We start from the raw sequence: 21,151 nt of genomic DNA, 5'->3' as shown, positions 1-21,151 counted from the left end.
TGTCTTGCAAGTCTGACAATTACGCAGCCCTTCAAGAGAAAACCTCAGAAAAGCAAGGAAAAAAGTGTGTGAAGGCAGACCTGCACACATTTCTGTGTATAAGAAAGAACACCCCTCTGTTTTGTCACACTGAGCCCAAAAGCCAGAGTCTTTTAAACAGTCTGAATAGCATTGGGGCCTCCTTTCGAACAGCCAACTAAGCTCTTCTAAGATGTGTCCAGTAAGAAGTTGCAAGCAGGAGCCTTAATAATGCAGAACATTTGAATGTGTTTTGAACAAAATCGTCACCAGATTCAGATTAGGGGAAAGAAAAAGCTTTTAAACAGAAGTTAACACAAATCACACTTAGCTTTGTAACGGAAGCCTGGGCAATACACATAGTACTGAATTTCAAGTTATTCCTTTAATATTTAGAAAACTGGTTTTATTCTTAGTTTTTCAGATTTTTTCTGAAGTATTAGCACCTACAATGGAAATAACTCAGATTTACACTTGAAAAACAGCCATGCTCGATCAGTTAATTTGTATTTTTCTACTTCTGAACATTTCACAGAGCACCAAGAGGGGAAAAAAAAAAAGAGAGCAACATTTCAGTGGTGAGTGAGCTCTGTTCTCAGCTACATCACACCGCAGGACCGGGCATCTCACCAGGGCAGAATTCAGAAGGTCGCAGTTTTCCAGCACATTCCAATCACCTCATTTTTGTTTTTTCCATTATTTCCGGTGGAAATTTCTCTCCAGGTTTATAAAACCTACCCAGCTGTGCATTCGTTTATTAAACCAGAGCTGACCTGAGATGCAATTAGAATTTGACATTTTTCCATACTTAGTTCACAAGTTTATTATGAAAAACACTGCAGCTCCGTCCTGCAGTAACATTGTTTTACAGAAAAAAAACAGTTCTGTTCAAAGTAACTCACTAAGCTCCGACAATTACAAGGGACAAAATGGCTGGGCAAAGAGTGGAAAAGGGAACTGAGTGCAGACAAAAAAAATCAATACAATTAAATTAAACGGTATTCCCTGAAAACAAAAACAAACAAACAAGTTTCAGAACAAATATGAAGCCTTGGTACTTATTTTAAAAATGTTCTTTAAGCTTCAATGATTGTTTGCTGCTATCCTTATCTACAGTCATGCTGAATAAAGCTATAGCTAAATGGAAAGTTAAATGTATTCACGAGGTGTTAATGTCTACATCTTATTATTTGCAGTCTCTCAGAGAAAGCAAAAGTAACTACAAATAGCGCTATGCCAGAAACTGGTTTCTTGACCAACAATGTTGCTTCAGCATGCAATGAACTGGTTCATTCTAAAGTGGTCACAGTTGTTGACGACAAGAGGCTTTGTATTTGAATATGGCACGTCTTTTGGTCCATGTGAAAACAAGTTTGAATGTTAAATATTTTCTGACACTTTGGAGTTACTGTTGCTCTTCCCATTTTCTTTAGGTCAACATATGGTTCATGGCAATACTGTACAGGTCTATAATCTCTTTACAGGAAGTAATCCGGGGTGCGACGAGTCACATGCGGTTCACCTCTGCGCGGCGCTGGATCGAACTGCAAACTGAGAAGCACACGTATTAATGGCAGCATCCCATTCACACGCAGGTATTTTTTCAGAAGTATTTTAAACTTATCTATGGATTATTTCTATGCACTTGGAAGAAACAAATCTTGGCTTTACGACTCAAACCGGTCAGATATCAGTATACATCTAGACGCTAGGAGCCTCCAGTAATTATCAAAGAGTTAATTTACACAGTACTTTATACAATTCCTCATTTATTAGTAAAACTGCTACAGCAGCTCCAGAAGTCAACATCCTAACAAGACTGTCAGTCTCTTGCCCTAGACTTAAAGGTGGGCATAATTACCTCAGGTAATCCAACTTAAAATGAAATACTTCTGTAGTATTTCATTAAACTCTGACTTTATTGTATGTAATGAGCTTAATGACAGCTGTCCAGATGTCAGCAACAACAGTTTCCAATATCTGACTGTAAAGCTTCTTACATATGAGTAGCCCAACCATTCCACTGTCAGGTCACCTCCTGAAGGTGTACAGGGTAAAAACCCTACCTCAAAACCACAATTAGTTACTGTAGCAAAATACCACTTATTAGATCTTAAAATCATGTGCAACACAGACCTCATTTCTAAGCGTACTTACAAGGAGTATTTTAAAGTATCATCAAGTTCCATAATTGCAGCCTGGTTGCCACAACGGTAGCAATAGTTTGGAGCACTGAAAATTGTTACTACATTCCGATCATGGCACCAGTTGTACCCCTGGAGAGGAAAATAAACTATTTAGGAAAACCACATTCATTTGTTGCACCCCGTAACTTACTACTAAACTACATAGGCTTTGCAGTTTTAAGTAACACTAAGCTCTGTGTCTATTTCTCTTCTCAAATGAAAAGGGAAAATAGGAATTGCATACCATAGCATATAACATCATCCTATAGTAAGCATTAGATAAGCACATTTAAAAAATAGCAAGACTTCTCTCTCCACTACTTTGTTAAAAATTAAAATACCAATTCTGAGTTACACGATGTTTTAAAGGTGTGGGTTCTGGTTTTGATGATTAGAGGTTAACTTCTAGGAACAACCAAGAAGAAAACCACACACAAACCTTGTAAAGAGGCCAAGTGCACATCTCGGGCACCACAACAACTGACTACACTATAAACAGCTTAAACACACAGCCTTTGCTGCTTACCTCCATTACCAACTGATGGGCTCTTGAAACCAGCGTAAGGCCATTAGCATGGTTAAAGGTTTCTGAAATATCCTGTCCAAATGTATAACCTGCACCTCGAGGAGAAATTCCCCAGCCACCACGATCATCTGGGTCTGACCATAGCAAGTCACACATTGGACCCTGTAAGAGATTTGGAAAGTGTTTCATAAATTGAAGCAAAAAAAAAAAAAAAGGCAAGAACAAAAAACATAACCTACACACTCACGTTGTCCCTTCACACCTCAGCATCTCTTTAAGGCTTGGCAAAATAACGTAAGAAAAACCCCACCTGCCACCTACAATAGTTAGTGTAGTTAAAGCTTGAAATACTAACAAGGAAGTTAATTTTAATGAAAGAAAAATTCACAGAAGTAGCTCTCACCTCTGAGATATTAAAGCAACTTCAGGCAAGAATGCGTCCCTTAATTTTCCTCCAGAAGACTAGCAGGGCAAGACAGGCATTCTCAAATTGCTACATCATTTTGAACCTGATTTTCTGCCTTTGTATACATAAAATACCCAACACATGCTGAATAATGAATCCCACTGCGAGTTAAGACAATTTTCAGTATACCTCATGGGGAACTTCCTGCAAGCGATCGAGTGCTCTGATGTGATCCAGCGTATCTATTGATGGAGAGAGGCCACCATGTAGACAGAAAATCTGAAAGAGATGATGATGGATGAAATTCCAATTGTTTGCATTTATTGGTACAGAAAATGACATCTGTTTAGTATTAACAATTCAGAAAACTTTTGAGATTGCTTTCAAGCTGAGCACTCACTGAATACAGCATTAACAGCTCCCTTCACAACCAGCAACATTTAACTTTATCCAAGTTCAACCTACCTGGCCATCCACCAAGGCGGTTAGAGGAAGGTAATCAAAAAGATCTGTGAAGTACTTCCAAACATTTGCATTTCCATATTTTCTTAAACACTCGTCATAGAAACCATATACTTGTGTGATCTGCCTGCTTTCATGGTTCCCTCGAAGAATTGTGATACGTTCACGGTAACGGACCTAAACACAGTAATTGAAGATATTTTAGAGGCATGACAGTATGCACTTCCCAAAACCACAGTTTGCTTTTCCTCCCCTCCCCAAAATATGTCAATTAAAAGATAAGAAAAAATTAAATCACAACATTAAAGGAAAAATAAAAAACCACAGCTGAATGATGGCACCCTTCAGTTGCCAGATGCCTGGAAATAAAGTGCAGACCTCACTATCCCTGTGCCCCGAGCTGTTACCTCACATTTTTAGAGACTGCTACTTCCAATTTAAAGAAAACAAAAATAAATGCAGTGCTTCCTTTAGAAGAAGTGACACGGGCTTTTCAGAAGCACTAAATCTATATAGGTTTACCTTTGCAGTAAATTGATAACTGATACCAAATACAGTCAGAACAGTAACAACACATTTTATACTGGATGGCACAGAAGAAAGTTTACCTTAAGAGCTACAAGCAACGTGACTGTTTCGACTGAGTAGTAGCCTCTGTCAACGTAGTCCCCCATAAACAAATAATTTGTGTCTGGTGATTTGCCTCCAATTCTGAAGAGTTCCATGAGGTCGTGAAATTGTCCGTGCACATCCCCACAGACCGTGACAGGACATCGCACTTCTTGTACATTGGATTCTTTTGTCAAAATTTCTTTAGCCTGAAAAACAAAAACCGAGAAGTTTAAGATCATCTGTGAGCAGTTTTTACGACACTGTGCTCTACCATTTGCAACGTTACAACATTATCTGCCCTTTCTAAGAACTCTCGTCCTTGTCTGAAGCAAATGGAATAGGAGCTTATCTACTTGAAAGGCTTTGCTTTGTGCTACAGATTGTTAAAAGTACTTTTATTTTTTTAAAGAATTGGGTTTTACCTATTTGATGCTGGGCGAGGGGGAATTTCAGAATTAGTTTCCAGAATAGAAAAAAATAGCATGTTCTATAAAGCAGCTCCAAGAAAGGAAGCACAACTACCTTCAGACCAATGACCATCATCTCTGGGACTGTAACGTTTGTAGTAAGCCTACAATCACACAAATAACTGTTTCCCAACTCTTCCAAAGCCTGAACTCAGTCACAGCCAAGTCTGGGAGCTGAGCATGGCTGTGTTAACCAGACAGAGCTCCAGCAGGGTTCCGTATTTCACATCTTGCTTCAGAAGTGAGATGACAGTTTGCTACTCATGTGTGCATCTCTCTGAATACAGTAGAGGATCCTACCTGAAGCCAGAACTCAACCAACATTCAGAGGTATTTCCAACCACACAGTAACTCTGTGCGTGTTCTACGTATGCACAAATACGCCCTTTTTAAGCTGAAGTAAAAAAGCAAATTTCTGTTCTCATCATTATCTTCCCCAAAGTTTCGCACACAGAAGTTGCTGACGAGGGTAATTCATCCCGACAGCACAAGTTAATTATAGCATCAAAAAGGTAATTTGGAAATACTGCCAGAATGCCTCAATCTTCTCATCATGATGCCAGTTGTTGGTAACTGCTCTGAGAACAAGCTATAAATACATGCCACAATAGTTTTCTAAATCAAGGAAGTATTGGAGGCATTAGTAATATAAATAGTAACAAGTTTACAAGTTACCATCTAGGAAGACTTAAGCCTTTCAATGTTCCTAATCAAAATGATGTTTTTGACCTCATTATATTACCTAGAATATGAAAGCTGCATTCTACTCCATTACACAGAACACACAGTAGCAGCACTAAATACCACCTGCACACGGCCACAGTGAATGCCAAATACCCCAAAGCACACAGCAGCATAAGGGATGGGCGGAAGAGCAAAACCACGTTCATTTTAGGGTCATCTCCCTCACTGCTTTCTCAAACCTCACCCGACAACTCAAACCTAAGGTGACATCTAAAGCTGCATACTTGTTCTCAAGGCTTTCTGCTAAGCAGCGAAGTATGTTGAGGCACTGTAGGAAAAGAATCATCACCATTTGAAAAGCAGGAGATTTGGAAGGTTAGGAATGAAATATCTGAAATTAAAAGCTAAACCAGAGATTAAATGCCTGGTCCCAACAAGAACCAGGCTCATTAAGGAACCAGCTGCTCTGTCCAAATCCCGCTCTAGCTGTGAGACCATCAGCTGGACACCAATGGACACCCCCAGATGTGGTCTCACTGCTCCTAAGCATTATCCAGCCACTTCAAACACCAAGTACCAGCAACATACACTTGGATGACAGAGATGCAAAGATTCCATTCAACACTGAGAAGAAGTGCAAAACACAGTCATGGTTAAGGACTGCACAACACTCTGCTTGAGATATTAAAAATCACGAGTAACAAAGTTAAACGACTCTGCAGACATACTTACAACAGAAGCCAAGCTCATATGAGTTTCCACTCACGTTGTGCCTAGTGCCAAAGATGGGCCGCTGGCGGCTCATGGTAGATGCTAAAAACATCCATTTATTTTAAGATGGTCTGACTTAAGTTCATTTTAATGCAGTGACACTCACCGGATGTTTTGGAGGTGTTCTAACAGCCTGAGCCTCCTCTAATACACCATTACAGTCAGAAGCATTACCCAGCCTAGCTCTCCTTTTGACAGAGAAAGTAACAGAGACTTATAGCGCTTCAGTATAAAAAAGCATTCTTTAATTAGAGTGCTTTCTGCTGCCTATTTTTGTAATGCACTGGAAGCATCACACAAGGAATGCTACATTCATTTTTCATCAAAGGTTTGCAACTTTTATGCTGACCGAGATTAAAACGGCATCATTCTCTGCCGAGTTGTCGCTTCCTCAGTTTGTGAAATATTAAATCCCTCAGATCTGCACACGGCCGAGCACACAGGTACGTCACACAGCCGCTCTGATACGAAAAGACGGTTCCAGGTCAACTTGCAAAACAGCAATCTCCATTTAAATCCTGCAGCAAAAGGAGGCTGCTGTAGTCATCTAAATATTTTCATGTTCTTAAAATGAGTTTAATGAAATACCAACTTCTGAACTGCTTAGCCCATTTACAGTCTTATGTCCCACAGCATTAGCAGAGGCACACACTGAACTGCTTCAGCAGTACAAGAGGCTCTAAAAATGAGCTGTCCCCTGTTTCTGCATTTTCAGTTCCTATGAAAAAAGTCACAACTGTTGGAATACACTGTGACATTACAGAAACACCAGCTGGCAAGACAAGAGTAGAGGTAATACAGTTAGGTTACATTCATAAAGTCAAGCTGTTCCAAATAACACTGAAGCACAGGTGACTCCAGCTTTGTACAGGACCACACACCAACCCATGCACTTACGTGGTTTCACTCCCCACTGACTGATCCCCAAGACCCAGGATGATGCTATCAGCTCAGTCACATTACTGAGCTCCCCCACCTGAAATGGATGTGCCACCAGCAGCCCCTGTGCCTATCCGCAGCAGGGAAGCAGCAGAGCACTGCAGCAGCCTCCAACACTGCCAGAGCGGAGCACTGCTCAGTCAGGCCGCCTGATGAGGGAGGAGCAGGGAAGCACCAGGCACACCTGATTCCCACTTCAAGAGCCCTGTGACCTGCTGCCAAGGATGGCAGTGCAACACTTGACAGTGTTCTGACAGTAACATTTTGAAACACTGGCGTTTCACTGCCATCTCTACATAAACAGTTACGCAATCCCGAAACTCAGGATTTGTCTCCAGCGCTTACAGTGTTTTTGTTTCTTCGACATTTTTCACTGCTTAACAATTCTTAACATTAAAAGAGCTCTGAGCTTCTGCAGGTCTTCGGTTCTCAGGACTCCACGGGAAGTTTAACTTGTATTCTACATTCTAGAAAGTCAATAAACTGAAGCAAATGCCCAACGTCAGCAGCATGCAACGCTTCAATGACAAGTCCCTGCATGCAGCTGTAAGACACGAGGAAAAAAGTAGCAGAACTCGGTAAAATCTGTCCTACACAGCACTTGCTGATGTGGAAAGTCACGTGCTACACTGAGAGCAATCCCCAAGTTCCAACAGTGAGCACGTATCAAACACACGTCAGCGCAGTCAGTGACTGCAGTTCACTCTCTACCTGCACTATCTGCTTACTCAACTGTTTTTCTGGGGGAAAAGCAACTTGCGCAAACTCAATCAAGAGCCAGAAGGCTGGTGTAAAACTAATGCTAGTTTAGAGGCACAAGAAAACACACTGTCACTTTATAGTAACAGAAGTATCACTGGGTGAAAATAAAGCCTGCAATTTAAGGACCCAAACCTTCCAGGACTGCTGCATATCTTCGAAACCAAGAAATGAACAGCAAAGCATTGTGTTTAGATTCTTCACAAAGCATCATCTTATACGCCAAAAACAAACAGAAAAACCCCATTCTTAAAATACAAAAATCAGTTCCATTGTTTTAAAGCAGAAAGATTCAAGCAAACACCACATTTTATAACAGGCTGGGGCACAGAAAATCCAAACAAGATGTCTGGCTATGAAAGCTATTGGGATTTGACTTTCAGACCTGCAGGGTTTTATTTAATGAAAGGCAGTTGTTGCTGCACTCTGGGTATCTCCCATTTCCCCTCACTCTGCCTAAACTTCTGCCCAACGAGACACAGATCACAGCTCGGAGCTGAGCGCCTGAGGGCTGCAACACAGCCACTCTCACACTGCTGAGGGCAGGCAAGTTTGCTTCATAAGCACAATACATCATCTGCCTTAGCTCATAAAGCAAATCTGAGCTGGTCCATTTCTGAACAATCTCTTCAATTCACCACTATACAATTTCCCTTTTGTTTCCAGAACTTGCAATTTATTTCACGCCTACCCTTCCTCAGATCATTACCTTCTAGCAGAAGCTCTGTAGCTCAAACCAAGTACCTACTGCAAGGCACATCATACAGAAATAATAAAAGCAGGAAACATTACTGAGCCATAAAAACAATGTTTGAAACTGCTGTGCAGTGCTGAATCAGTGCAATAAAGCAGTTATCAGAAGATTAATACTAACTCAGAAAAGGAAACATAAGCATCACTTTAACGAGACAGCACAGCTCTGCAGTCACTGTGGAAATTTGTAATGCATTCTTGGAAGACCAAAACTCAGAGCTGTAAGGCACCGTGCTGTCTAATAAAGCTCGTACAGAAAGGCAGCCACTGTAACCAAGACAAAGTCACACATCTGTGGTTACCATAAAGATATTTTGTTGAGATCGAAGACTTCAGCCACACCCATAGCTTCCTGTCGTCAAGATGCACAGGATGTGACTAAAGCCACAATGATCGGCTAATTGGGATGGAGGCTGGTTTTAGCCGGCCAGCATCACCACCTGGAAGGGATCCCAGTTCCGTGCAAAGTCAGCAGCTCTTCCACAAAATAAATGCATTCCTGTTTCCTTCAAGTGATCCCAACCCCTACCTGCAGAGGGGAGATGTTCAGGTCAAACGTGGGCTGCTTTTAGAACAAAAGGGGTTTCGTTTTATAGTCTGACTTTTGTTTAAAAAGTAGAGACATCAGGGCCCTGACAGCATCCTCCTGTGAAGATGTTAAGGCAGCAGTCAGACCACACGGCACAAAAGGACACCTGCTTTATTGTGAACGTCAGAATCCACTAAGGAGTTCAATGTGAATGCGTATGCAGGAATAAAATTAAAACTCAAAGGTCTCAATTAACATTGAATTATTTACTATTCTACAGCAAGTAAAAACAGAATTTCCATCCAACATAAAAGCACTAACAACAGCACCATACTCTCCCATGACTGAAACAGAGAGCATCCTATCTGCTCTGCTCTGGTGAGCAGCACCTGTACCAGCAGCGCTAAGGTCAGTCACTGCAGGCCTTGCTGGAGGTTTGGAATGAGGTGAAGGAACAGCTCAATCACAGCACAGCTCCTGGCAATACGTGTCACAATGCACTCACTGCTTATTTATGGCCCTTAGTTTTCTCAGGCTTGGGCAAATAGAACTAACAAATGAACTCAGAAGTTGTATTTAAACTCCAAGTGTACAAAATAGCGGCCTCTATCTCAATGACTGTGTATGCAAACCACAGACACCTAACCCAAAAAGCTTAACACAAACCAGCTTAATATTTCACAACACACAGCTAAGTACCTTTCTTTGCCACTCTACAGCAGAGCAACATCTGCTGCCTCACTCTTTTAGCAACTTCTATTTGATTTGAAGAATAAGTGAATAAACAAGACACTGGCCAACCAAGACAGCAATCCTAACGCCAGCACTGCATGCAAGATTGAATGAGACAATCACTTTATTTCTCCTGTGAATTCTAGAAGGTCTGTAAAAATGAGTGCAGGCAGTAAACTTCTGCCAAGTAATTCTCTATTCCTTTGTAATGCAAAACAATGATGGACACTTTCTACAGTCTTGATATTCCCCTCAAATTCAATTTGCAAAAAACATTAGCAGCCTTAGATATTGAATAGTAACTGAAAAGGATGCTGGTTCCCTGGGAGAGGGATTCAGGAGAAGAGGAAGTGCTATTTTAATAACAGCAGTGGACCAGAGAGAAAATGAGGACAGGAAGGGGCATCCCCCAAAGAATTCTGTCATCATCATTTCACAATATTCAAGGTATCTTTGTGCCTTAAACTTGGAATTTTAAACACTCTAGGAAAAAAAAAAAAACCTTCAGGAATGTACAAGAAGTCAAATAAATCAGGAAGACCAGATGGGTTCCTCTCTATATTGGAGATCCCAGTAGAAGAGTAACAGTAATAATGCACGAAGCTGACCACTTACAGAGACAATCTTCAACCCTATCCATAGGAGCAAGCTGAATTCATTTTGTACCACTCCAGCAATTAGAAAAAGAAGTAGGTTGAAGCCGTTCCTTTACTAGTGTGTCTGAGAAATGAAGCTAATCTGGCTGGTGGTAAATTCAAAAATTGTTCAAACTTTTTGTTCAAATAACCCCATCCCCAGCTGGGCACAGTGCTGTTAATGCAGTGTGCTATCAGCTGGAAGGCTGGGCAGGAACATGTGTCAAACCAAAGAGATGTACTTCAAAACCAGTGAGCAAGGACTCAACACCTGCACTGGAAGGTATTTCCTATATACCCTGCAGAAATATCCGAGAGTTGCTCAACTGATGACTTGAGCTCTGCTATTTGTTCTTTAGCCAGGGATAAACTACCTGCTTTTTCCACCTTAACGTATTGCCTAAAGAAAGAAGTCTACAGTAACAACTGTGTTATTGAATGCTGGTGTAGTGTTTAAGGGGCCCTAAGTGCAAAGGAAAATGTTATCACTGCTCCTTCCATGCTCTCAGCAGAGCCATGCACAAGGCCTCTGTAACTCATGCCAAAGCCAGACAGGTGAGGTTATTATGCTGTTAGTCATCAGGGTTGCCTTAAACTGAGCACAGCCCGGGAGCAACCACAGAGCAGCACTGTCATCAGATCTTGGGAGGCAGCAGCTTTACCAGAGGTAGATTTGGAAAAGGGACATCAATCTACAGCCTTGTCTGTGTCGTTATCCTTACACTGTACAACCTCAAGTACAAACTTGCTCTGACTTACAAACGCTCACTTCTGTTATTTTAAGCTATGCCCAAAATGACACCGCTGGGATATCTTTCACTCCATCTGATTACAACGAATGCGGTGAGTAAAAACTAATTAAAAGGAAGGAGTACTAACACCAGCACGACTGATTTCACAGAATACTGAAGAGAAAGCTGCTGGTGCTACAAGAAGCAATGTGCATCAGTCAGATTTCTCACACATCACCAAAGCACTGTAATCAGAACTAGGTGACAAGGCTAGCAAGGCTGACACTTCCAATGTGTTCTGTGCAAGGGAACGCTTTCCATTTTATATTAATGCTATCGTAAGAACACGGGGAGTTTCTTTCTTTGTGAAAGCATTCCTCAATAACCTAAAGCAGTTATTAAAATGTCACAAAAACCTTCTCACCTGTAATGCTCCAGAGATTGAAGCATCAACAGCTACACTAGAGGCAGTAACAAAGGAGTCCCCAGTCTTCTGTCCTCCCATAGGCCATAGAAACAAGTGAAGAGGGCCCTCCTGCCACCAGCAGTTTCTTTTCTACTGACTCCATAAGCCAATGTGGCAGCAAACAGGACATGAAACACTGTGCATTCCACACTTGTTCTTCTGTCAGAAGCGCAGGGACAGGCAGCATGTCCTGAACAAAGCCAGTACCAAGGAGACAAAGGAACAGTGCCTCTGAACAAGTGTGGCAGAGATGTCAGGGCAGTAACAGCTTGAAACAGAGCGTGCTTCACAAAACTTGTTCCTCTTGTACTACATGAGAAGTGAACTTTGACCACAGGTTTTTCTTTTGACCCAAAAGCGAGCTGTATCAGTAACACACTGCCCTCCTACAAGCACGGTGCTTAGAGAAAGCTGAAGGAGTTCAAACAGTCCGTACAGCTGTAGCAAGTACACGTTTGGCTTGTTCTCATTGGCAATTAGTCCCAGAAAATCTGAGACCTGGTGTTAAAGGTGGCAGGTAACAGGAGGAAAAAAGCCACCACTGACAAGCAACATACCAGAAATCAGCAGGGCCCAGGAACACTTATATTAGGGAAGTTAGCAATGGTGACAGACAAAATAGCAAGTGAGCTCACAAACTTTGTTACCGATCAAAAGCTACAGAGACAAGGTGTCAATCGAGGCTTCTGGAAAAGGGTTTAGTGATACAAGAACTTCATTCAGTTAAGGCATTTCTAGATGGCAGCACCATCCATGCAGTCAGCAGTAAAACCTCAGGAAACTGGGTGCTGTGTTCAAACCCACTCGGCCCAGCTCTTCCCAGTAAGACATTCCCAGACATCTCCACACAGAGGGAGATACAATCTGTAATAACCAATGGGGATTGCATCCACCAGCTCTGCTCATCCCTGTGTTCCATTCCGGATCGCCAGCCCACCTTTCCTGAGCTGCACATCACAACAGCCCCATCGAGACCATTTCCCACAAAGGATGGGAAAGAACAGCAGCCTTGTTCTAAGTGGGCAGTGGAAAATAACCTCACCTGGCCATAAAGGACTTCCTTTCTCCTGTACACAGACAGCAGACAGCGAACAGTTCAGCCTCAGCAGGACAAATGTGGCCAATATTATAAATGCCATATACTTGAGTAAGGCACATATTTATAACAACTCTTCAAAGCTAACAGTTAAGAAATACTTAAAGCACATAAAACCTGTCACTGGTGTAGCAAAATTAATAGAAAATATTCACATTAAATTCTTCTAATTGTCACTCAGACTTTTTTCAGGTCTGTGAAAGTCGCTATTATTTGTGGCTACAAATTATTCCTGGCTCTAGAAGACATTTCTACCAGGTACCATCACCAAGGTAATAAGGCACAACACAGGATGCACTGAGAGTAACTGCGATGCATGAATGGCCACACTGAGTTACTGTGCTGCACTGCACTGTGTCTGCAAATAGCTGTTGTGTTCTTCTGCTATCAATACTGAAACACAACAGAGCCCTCAGGCTTCGTCTTACTAGACACACACGAAGCCTCAGAAGATCCAGAAATACCAGTCAGAAGATCACCTAATAAACAGCATGTTATGGGGAAAAGCCTTCACAAGAGGGATTACTTTTTTCTATCGTAGCTACAGCTCAGAGCAGTGAGGAATGACAGCTTCTGTCAGATAGGGTCTGCACCCATCATTTGAAACAGTGACTATGTTTGACACCACCCTTAACATCTAAGCTCTCTATGGAAAATCATAACCTTTGGGTGTGATTGCAGACAATAATCAAAACACGAATCATAATTCAGTACTGCAGAGAGCTGGTGCTGGAAGCCTGGGAACAGGATAAATGAGGAACCTCTGCAGACAGGCACAGAATTCAACTAATGCCCTGCTTTGGGAACACAGCAACCCATGGGGGGGACAGGACAATGGAAAGCTTGACACAGCATCTCACCTACCACTAACAGGGGCTGGTAAATCCACCAGTAGTTATCACCCTTAATACAAACAGCCTGGATGTACCTCACAAAGTGTTGACCTCAACCGAGTAATAGAGAGGGAGCTTTATCTCAAGCACAGTGTCATGCTGCCCAAAGACATTCCACCTTTGGTCTGGAGCTGGCTCCAACTTGTGGCAAACCATCCCTGCTGCTCAGTGGTATTCTCACATCAGCCTCTCTCCTGTCCTTGCAGCCTTTCATCTCAATGCAGCAGTCGAACAGGCAGCTTTCTGTAACCTAATTCAACTCCTTCATCCAAACAATTCCTGCAGCTCATCACCTATCATTCCTCCAGCCTCTCCAACAGAGTCTGCTGCTCCTACAGAGCCCACCTGCCTCGTGATTCCTTGCCTTGAACCTATCAGAATCGTTTCAGGTTAGAACAGCTTTTTCTTTCCTAGTGTCATGAATCTATTCTGGTGATGAACATTACACGCTCAGCCAGAAATAGACTAATTCAATTCTTCATTAGGAAAAAATGAAGACACCTCCATCCTCGCACAGATTATGAACAGGACTATGGTGCCTTTTGTGCGGTTTCTATTGGCATGTCTACTGCTCACCTATCCACAGCATCCACTAAATGCAAAGAATTTCATTTATTCCTCGGGTTTTTACAGATTGCCATACAACCACATTAGAAATACCCAGCCAGGATTCAGCCCTTCCATCAGCACATCAGTGATGGCAAATGGGACACGAGGAAAAAGTCAGAGTGCTGGCACTAAAGACACACAAGGGAAACAATCCCTAACCTGCTACTTGCTTGGAACACCACGTTAAACACACAAACTATATCTAACGGCTTTGATTTTGAGTTGCTGGAATATGAGGCGACTGAAATGTGGGACACAACAAGAACCTGTATGGCCAAAAGCACTGCAAGTTAATTCTAAGTCCACATACAACCCTCTGGAAACAATCTGCTTCTAAACCAACACGCTGTACTATTTGAAGGCATGGTGCCAACCTTAAAATACCCCTGTTTCCTCCTGTGATAGGCACGCAGCCTTCTTTAGGACCGAGGGCATCAATAACCTCCATACGCATTGATTTCTAGATCCCTCCCCCAAAAAAGGCAATTCCTTCAATCTAAAGGTGCACACAAATAAAACCTCCAGTAATTGAAGGGAAAATAATGGCTCATGATGGCTGAGGATTTAATTCCGCTCAGAAACAGACTGTAACCGGACAATACAACCGGGTACCACTGCAGCTATTATTCCTTTAATTCCTAGAGCACAGTTGCCGATGTGAAGCCGCTCCTACACTACACACACAGCACATCATTGTGCTGCGCGGATCCCCATCAGTCACCGTAGCAATAAACAGCGACACGAGCTTTATGTCACTAAGCGCCATTTTATTCTGGAAAAAAAAAAAACAAAAAACAAACCCGACTCCCCAGGTCGATCTAAAATTCCGCTTCAATTAGAAATAACCGCGATCCTATATTTGTATGGTAAATGAATAACTGAATAATCCGCCGTGCTCACAGCAGCTCGGAGCCCCGCACCGCGCCCTACGCTCCCTGCCCTACACGGCCTCCCCGTGTCACCGCACAGCACCGCACGGATGGCGGAGCGGCAGGGCCGGGCCCGGCGGCGGCTCTCGTGCTCTGTGGCGGCGGCTCCCGGCAGCGGCGCCATTTTAGGAGGCGATGAAAAGGCGGGAGGCGGGGCCAGGCCGCGGCAATGCCCGCCGAGGGGCCGCGGCTCATCCAGCGCCGGGCAGAGCGAGCAGCGCCCAGCGGAGCCCAACAGAGCGACCCACCGAGCCGATGTGTGGAGCCGACCCACTGCCCGGCACCGCTCCGATCCGTCCTGCTCACAGCCCCGTGTGCCCAACCCCGGAGGTGCCGCCCCGCCCCGTGCCGCCGCTCCGCTCCCCACGCCGCGCCTCACCTTCTCGCACAGGCTCTTCACCTGCCCCTCGGACAGCTGCTTGCACTCGTTGAGCTGCTCCACCCACTGGTCCAGCTCCTTGGTGAACACCTTCTCCTCCATCCCGCACGCAGCCGCTCGCTCGCCCCCTCCTCCTCCGCCTCCTCCTCCCCCTCACCACCAGCTGCCGCCGCTCCCCCCAAAGGCCCCAACGACGCGATCCCGGTGGTCGCGGCTCAGCAGCGGGTCGTGGAGCTGCGGGCGGAGCGGCGCCCAACGCACGGCAGCGAACAGAGCGCTCCGACCCTCGCTCTGCCCGTGTAATGGCCGCCGCTGCTGACGTCACGGCCCCACTACACTGCGGGGAGGGGACGGCGCCGCCATGGGAGGGGACGGCGCGTGCGCAGTAGGCTGGACGGACCGCGCATGCGCGACATGGGCGGGACCTGCCCGACCGGAGAGACGGAGCTCTATGCTGCGCATGCGCGGCGCATGCTGGCTGGGGGGAGCGGGGCTTGCGCGCTGTGAGGGGCTTCGTGCGCATGCGCGGGAGGAGCTGCGGGTCATGAGCTTTTCCCGCCCGTGCAGGGCGCGGCTGTGGGCGGGTCTGAGGGAGAGCGGTGGGGAAATAGGGGGTAGCGCTGTACAGTGTGTGGGGTACGGCTTCATGGGTGTGTGGGGGAGCGGGGTGTGACACTGAGGGCGCAGTGCTGAAGGACGCTACTTTGCAACGCTGGAGGCCTTGGGTTCGAATCCCCCTGTGGCGCAAGTGGTAGCAGTGCCGCTCTGCAGCACAGAGGCTCCAATCCCGGGGTTGGACTCGGTGATCTCTAAGGTCCCTGCCAACCCGCACCGCACTGTGACACTGTGACGCTGTGCGGTGTGTGTAACGTGTATTGCAGTGGTCTTCATCCTAAATGACGGGGCTGCCGGTGTGGCATTTCCTTACAGTAACTTATCAAGCGTGTGAAATATCAGTTAAAAGAACAACAAAATCAATAAAGTGGGTCAGAATTTGGCCCAATGTGCCCTTTTGGAATTAGCCACTTACCAAAGGCTTCCTGCTTAATAGGAGTCACTTGTCTCCAGCCGGGTTTGCCTTGCAGTGAGTGGAAAGGGTTAAATTCTTTGCTTGCTATTGAGGCAAAGAAACAAAATAGTGAGCAAAGGGGAAGGAATGTTTGCTGTAACCAGTCGGTCTCGGTTCCTCCATGTCATGCTCTCTCTATAAGATGTGCATTTTTTTGGCATGCCTTTCTTCAGGGGCTCTATTTTGCATCCTCAGATGCCTCTGGTTTTGTATTTTAAAGCTGTAAAAGGAGAGGTGTTATCTGTTGAAAAATGGCAAGAATCTGCTCTGTGGCACTGCTTCATTGCCTCCCAAATAATCCTGAACAAGCAACTGGAAAGAACATAAGGCAATAATCCTCTCTTATTTAACTAGCCAAGTTAAAGACCGTATTTAGCTTTTGTTTTCATAGAGATAGAGGAATTCCTGGTGAAACTCAGGTTCTGAATTCTTTCTGATTTTTTCTTTTTTAAATTTCTTAAATTAAAGCTTCAGTAGCAGGAAAATCTTAACTTGCTTATGAAACTGCAACCAAAGTCCTGTGACGTATTATCTGATATGTGCAGAGAAAACACGTGTAATGTGCACTAGGCAGTGCTCCATGCGGATTGCAATAGTGATTGCTGCTGTCTTTAAAGCAATTGTGGTGGCTCCCAAACCTGCCATAGGTTAATGGGAGCCTGGTGTTAGGGTTACTCTGCTATGGAAAGGTTCCTTGTTTGAAAAGGCAGTCATAGCTCTTAGCTATCAACTCAGCATCATGAGGTAGGGGATTCATCGTTCCTTGCTCGCAGTTGAAGCTGTGCCGTTGACTAGAAGAGAACTGAGGACTTGGCACAGCAGTATTTTGGATCCAGTTATTCAGGTGCTCACATAGAAGGGAGACAATTGGAGTTCCATCTAAAACAACCTGCTCTATTCTTTATCCCTGTGTTGTCTCAGCCCATAAACTGCGTTCGGATCAGATGTCAGATCTCTTCCTCCTTCTTGAGAGTCATAATCAATATCTCAGTGAATTGTGGTTGCTTCTCTCCCAGATAGTTATCAGAACCTTCAAAGGAGAGGGAAATAATGAAAGAATACCTGCCACATTGCATCAGCTGGGGGTTTGGCAGTCCCTCAGGTACATGGCAAGGTAGGAACAATACTTAGTATTGACTATTTGTGCCAGGCTGCTGTGTGTGTATGTGTGTGGTTTGTAGCTAAGGAGATGTCCTGGGTGTGGGTGCTGTGATGAGTCAAGGGTTGTCCGTGCTGCCATGTGCAGTCCTGGCTCTTGAGTCACTGCCGAGCGTCTCATGTTGATGGCATTTCTTAGGAAGGGTTACTGCCAAAGCTGTGCTCACACACATCACATGGATGGAGTGTTCAGCTGGTTCTGTTTTCCTTACAAAACCATCTACAGTAGTGCAGACTAGTACGAATCTCCAATCCATTCACATGCATGTTAGCAATTGCAACTGTTTTGTCACTTACTGCAGTAACACCAGCGTTTCCTTCACAGTATAAGACATCAGTGTTTAAACTATGCAGGTTTATATTGCGAGGCATCATACAACAAAGTGAACACAGTTTTGATTGGCCATTACAGTCTACATGCACTCTATGTGAATATTTTACTAGATCCGAGTTATCTGCCAGTGCGTATCTGAAGAGTCTGTTGCTATGGTGTTCAGTGCTAAGTGCAGAGCTGGAATACTATGCTGTGTTATCTAAAGGTGCTATCTCAGAATTATAATCCAGGGTTAACTTCTTGGGTTAATGTGTGAGTTAATATTAATGTGGGTTTTTTGTCAGCAATGAGTGCAGAAGTTGATGTTTCACTGTAGATGTCATCTGCCTCTGGGGGCAAATGGGCTTTCCTGATCAAATTAGGCCAAAAATACATGTTTTGTGTTGAGACATCAGCCTCTTCCTGCAACAAAATACAGTGTGTTCTTTGTCTCATTGGTCCCCTTCGGTTAGATAAGCTTTGTGATTCTTAGCAGAATGATTGCAAAAGATGGGAGCTAGACAGAAAGCTATTTGTGTCGGATATTTGGTACGTCAGCATGAGCAAATGGAACTTCTTTCTGTTTGACTCACTCCAGAGTCCACGCAGTATGTCAGCGATTTTATCATGCACTGATTCCACCCGTAAATGGCTTCTGTGAAGCGCAATGATCAATAAATACAGATACTTCATAGTCAAATGACCCAGGGAAAAGTTGTTCTGAAAACACTGCACATCACTGTAAGGTGTTAAAATCTTTAGGGCACTTTGCAGGTGCTGCCATGCCAGGACAGACCTTTAGCTATTGTTGCCAGACAGACAAAGACATGATTTCAGCCCCACTGAGGGGCTAGTAGTTAACATGACAGAAGCATTTAGAGTCAAGTTCAGTGGAGACTTGGGGGCATGCTTAAATTCCTTCCTTTTAAACCAATACTGTAAACATCCATGAAGTGCTCTGCTAAGTTTCTGCCATAGGACTCGAGGCTTTCTGGTGCTCCTGTCATGCTCAGATCAGCACAACTCACATCACAAGGGTTTTGTTTGGGAAAGCTTTCCTTTTCTTGAGCCTTTTGATTCAATAAACTATGTTTAATCACTCAGAAACACAATGCATAATTAATACATGCAATCAGTTGTCATGGAGATGTAAATCAAGGTTTTTATTGTCTTATCTTTGCTTCTTGTGCCGGGATACCATGGAGTAACCACTATCTCTGCCTTCTAAATGATTTGCTTTGGGAATCCAAAAAATGCAGGACTTGTAAGAGGTGCTTGTGTTGTTTTTTTTTCCCAAGTTGCAACATCATGGCAGAGGATTGCTCCGCTTGTTTCTGTGAGATCTCTCACACAATGTGACAACTGAATTACGGCTAAAGCCTCTGCAGGATGTGTTTAGTCTCCTCATGTTAGTACACTGACTCAAGGGAAAATGTGGAAACTAATCCAAAAGAAGGCAGCTGGCTTACATGGCTCAGGAACCTTCGGGTTGATTATGAGGACTGGGTGTTTTAGTTAGTTTTGTTGTTTGTTTGTTTTTTTAATGAGGCTACAATTCTATTCAATGCCCATAAATCCAGAGAACTGAGTTCCCTACCTGCAGATCTAAGAATGTTAAACTTGGACTCTCTGACATATTTTACCTGTGCCTGACTGTGCCCTTGTGAAGTGCTGTGATAATGGGGAAGAAGCACACAGTGCAGCTCAGCCAACAGAAAGGACTCTTACCTTTATCCTGTGATGCTTTTTCTTGTCCTGGATTTCCAGTTACACTTAAGACAGGCAACACCTACCCAGTGTAGTCATTCTGTAGCCTATTTATTTGAGTGAATGAGGGAGATTCTCTGCATTATAGCCAATGCTTTTTCTCTTTCTTTCTTCTCTCAGGTTATTTCTCTCTAGTTAGTGCTACATTACAGTGATTGTCCTATTGACCTTCATCTGGCTCAAGCAACTGGAGAATTCAGCTATAACAAGTGCAAAAAGGATTGGAGCAAGGAAATGTGAGCTATTCCTCCCCCTCTTTCCTGCCAGGTAAATGTATGTTTTCTTTGTAGCACCGTCAGTGTGTTGAAGCACAGGAAGCATGAACCCAATTGGGGAGGTTTGTACCCATGACTTTTAGAAGCACATTAATACTATACCAGTGTTGTTTTGAAGATACCACAGATGTCTTGCATGACAAAGCAGGTACACACAATCTGCTACAGGTGCCGTGCTAAACTATTGCCTTGCCACTCAGCTCAGCGTCACTTCTCAGCAGAGCAGTGTCCTGGCTGCTGCTTTAAATACTTGCTTTGAATAGAGAGACAGAGGAGGGAAAAATTTCTTTTGAAATCTATTTGTGTATGTGCTAAAGGACAAGGGAGAACTGTGTTATATTCACTGCATAGGAACATTTATTCTTAGACCCTGATATTGTTTCACTGGGGTTAACAAGTGTATTATTAGTGATCACTAGTTACAAATAATAACCTGACCTTATTTTTAACCTAATACTGAATCAGATTTCATTGTGATAGACTCGCTGCTGTGCTTCAATCTTTGAATATTATCATTAAGAATTTCAGTGCCTTCCATTTTAGATGTTAAAAATAGGCGGCAAGTTGGATAATAATTATCATTCTGAATCTCGTTGCAGTCTTACGTAACTGTGTTCTCACCAAAAGCCTTATTTTAACGGTTGGGTTGAAGAACATACTACAGTAACCTGAAATTATTTGCACTACTGTAGCTCAGTTATGCAAAGCCTGGATAGAATACATATTTTTTCAAAGAAAGTTAGAGAACCAGTTTAATATTCATGAAAACAAAGGTGCACAGACTGACTCAGGTCTGGCATTGTAAAATCATGTGTTGTCAGCACCTCTCAGTCTTTAGCATAAGCATTCTTCATAATCCTATATTGCCCAAACAGAAACTCCTAGTCATGCCATCTCCCTGCCAGTCAAAATATTTGCGTATGCAATAATGGTAAATAAATAAACATGCAAAATGAAATAGCAATGGTAAATTACCTGGAGAGGGAA

At 43.6% G+C, this 21,151-nt stretch overlaps 2 protein-coding genes across 3 annotated transcripts; one reads left to right on the top strand and one right to left on the bottom strand.

Moving 5' to 3' along the window:
- Positions 1–384: 384 nt before the first annotated feature.
- PPP2CA (protein phosphatase 2 catalytic subunit alpha) lies at positions 385–15,890 on the bottom strand. Its single transcript, XM_015875864.3, has 7 exons — positions 15,583–15,890; positions 4,207–4,416; positions 3,602–3,775; positions 3,326–3,415; positions 2,731–2,892; positions 2,176–2,294; positions 385–1,569 (listed from the first exon to the last, which is right to left on the bottom strand). The coding sequence occupies exons 1-7, from the start codon at positions 15,682–15,684 to the stop codon at positions 1,497–1,499; spliced, it is 930 nt and encodes a 309-aa protein (XP_015731350.1). The 5' UTR covers positions 15,685–15,890; the 3' UTR covers positions 385–1,496.
- On the top strand, positions 15,027–20,156 carry LOC107320240 (uncharacterized). 2 transcript variants are annotated; one of them, XM_085532219.1, is made up of 2 exons: positions 15,027–15,533; positions 20,010–20,156. In XM_085532219.1, exons 1-2 carry the CDS (start codon positions 15,254–15,256, stop codon positions 20,042–20,044), a joined length of 315 nt encoding a protein of 104 aa, XP_085388345.1. In that variant the 5' UTR covers positions 15,027–15,253; the 3' UTR covers positions 20,045–20,156. The 2 variants fall into 2 exon arrangements, 1 of the variants encoding a protein (XP_085388345.1); XR_001558189.3 differs by lacking the exon at positions 15,027–15,533 and adding an exon at positions 17,631–17,765.
- The last annotated feature ends 995 nt before the right edge of the window (positions 20,157–21,151 follow it).

Source organism: Coturnix japonica, unplaced genomic scaffold (genome assembly GCF_054131305.1).
Source record: "Coturnix japonica strain WE unplaced genomic scaffold, WE-NBRP24 Scf048, whole genome shotgun sequence".
Classification (NCBI taxonomy): domain Eukaryota; kingdom Metazoa; phylum Chordata; class Aves; order Galliformes; family Phasianidae; genus Coturnix; species Coturnix japonica.
This window is presented reverse-complemented; position numbering and strand designations above follow the sequence as displayed.

Excerpts from the sequence above, each read along its gene's own strand:
- LOC107320240 (XM_085532219.1), top strand. The coding sequence starts at position 15,254 with ATGGCGGAGCGGCAGGGCCGGGCCCGGCGGCGGCTCTCGTGCTCTGTG. Across the intron at positions 15,534-20,009 it reads CCGTGTGCCCAACCCCGGAG|GTTATTTCTCTCTAGTTAGT; the intron begins GTGCCGCCCCGC and ends TTCTTCTCTCAG.
- PPP2CA (XM_015875864.3), bottom strand. The coding sequence starts at position 15,684 with ATGGAGGAGAAGGTGTTCACCAAGGAGCTGGACCAGTGGGTGGAGCAG. Across the intron at positions 4,417-15,582 it reads TGAAGAGCCTGTGCGAGAAG|GCTAAAGAAATTTTGACAAA; the intron begins GTGAGGCGCGGC and ends TTTGTTTTTCAG. Across the intron at positions 1,570-2,175 it reads GATACTTTAAAATACTCCTT|TTTGCAGTTCGATCCAGCGC; the intron begins GTAAGTACGCTT and ends TGTGCTTCTCAG.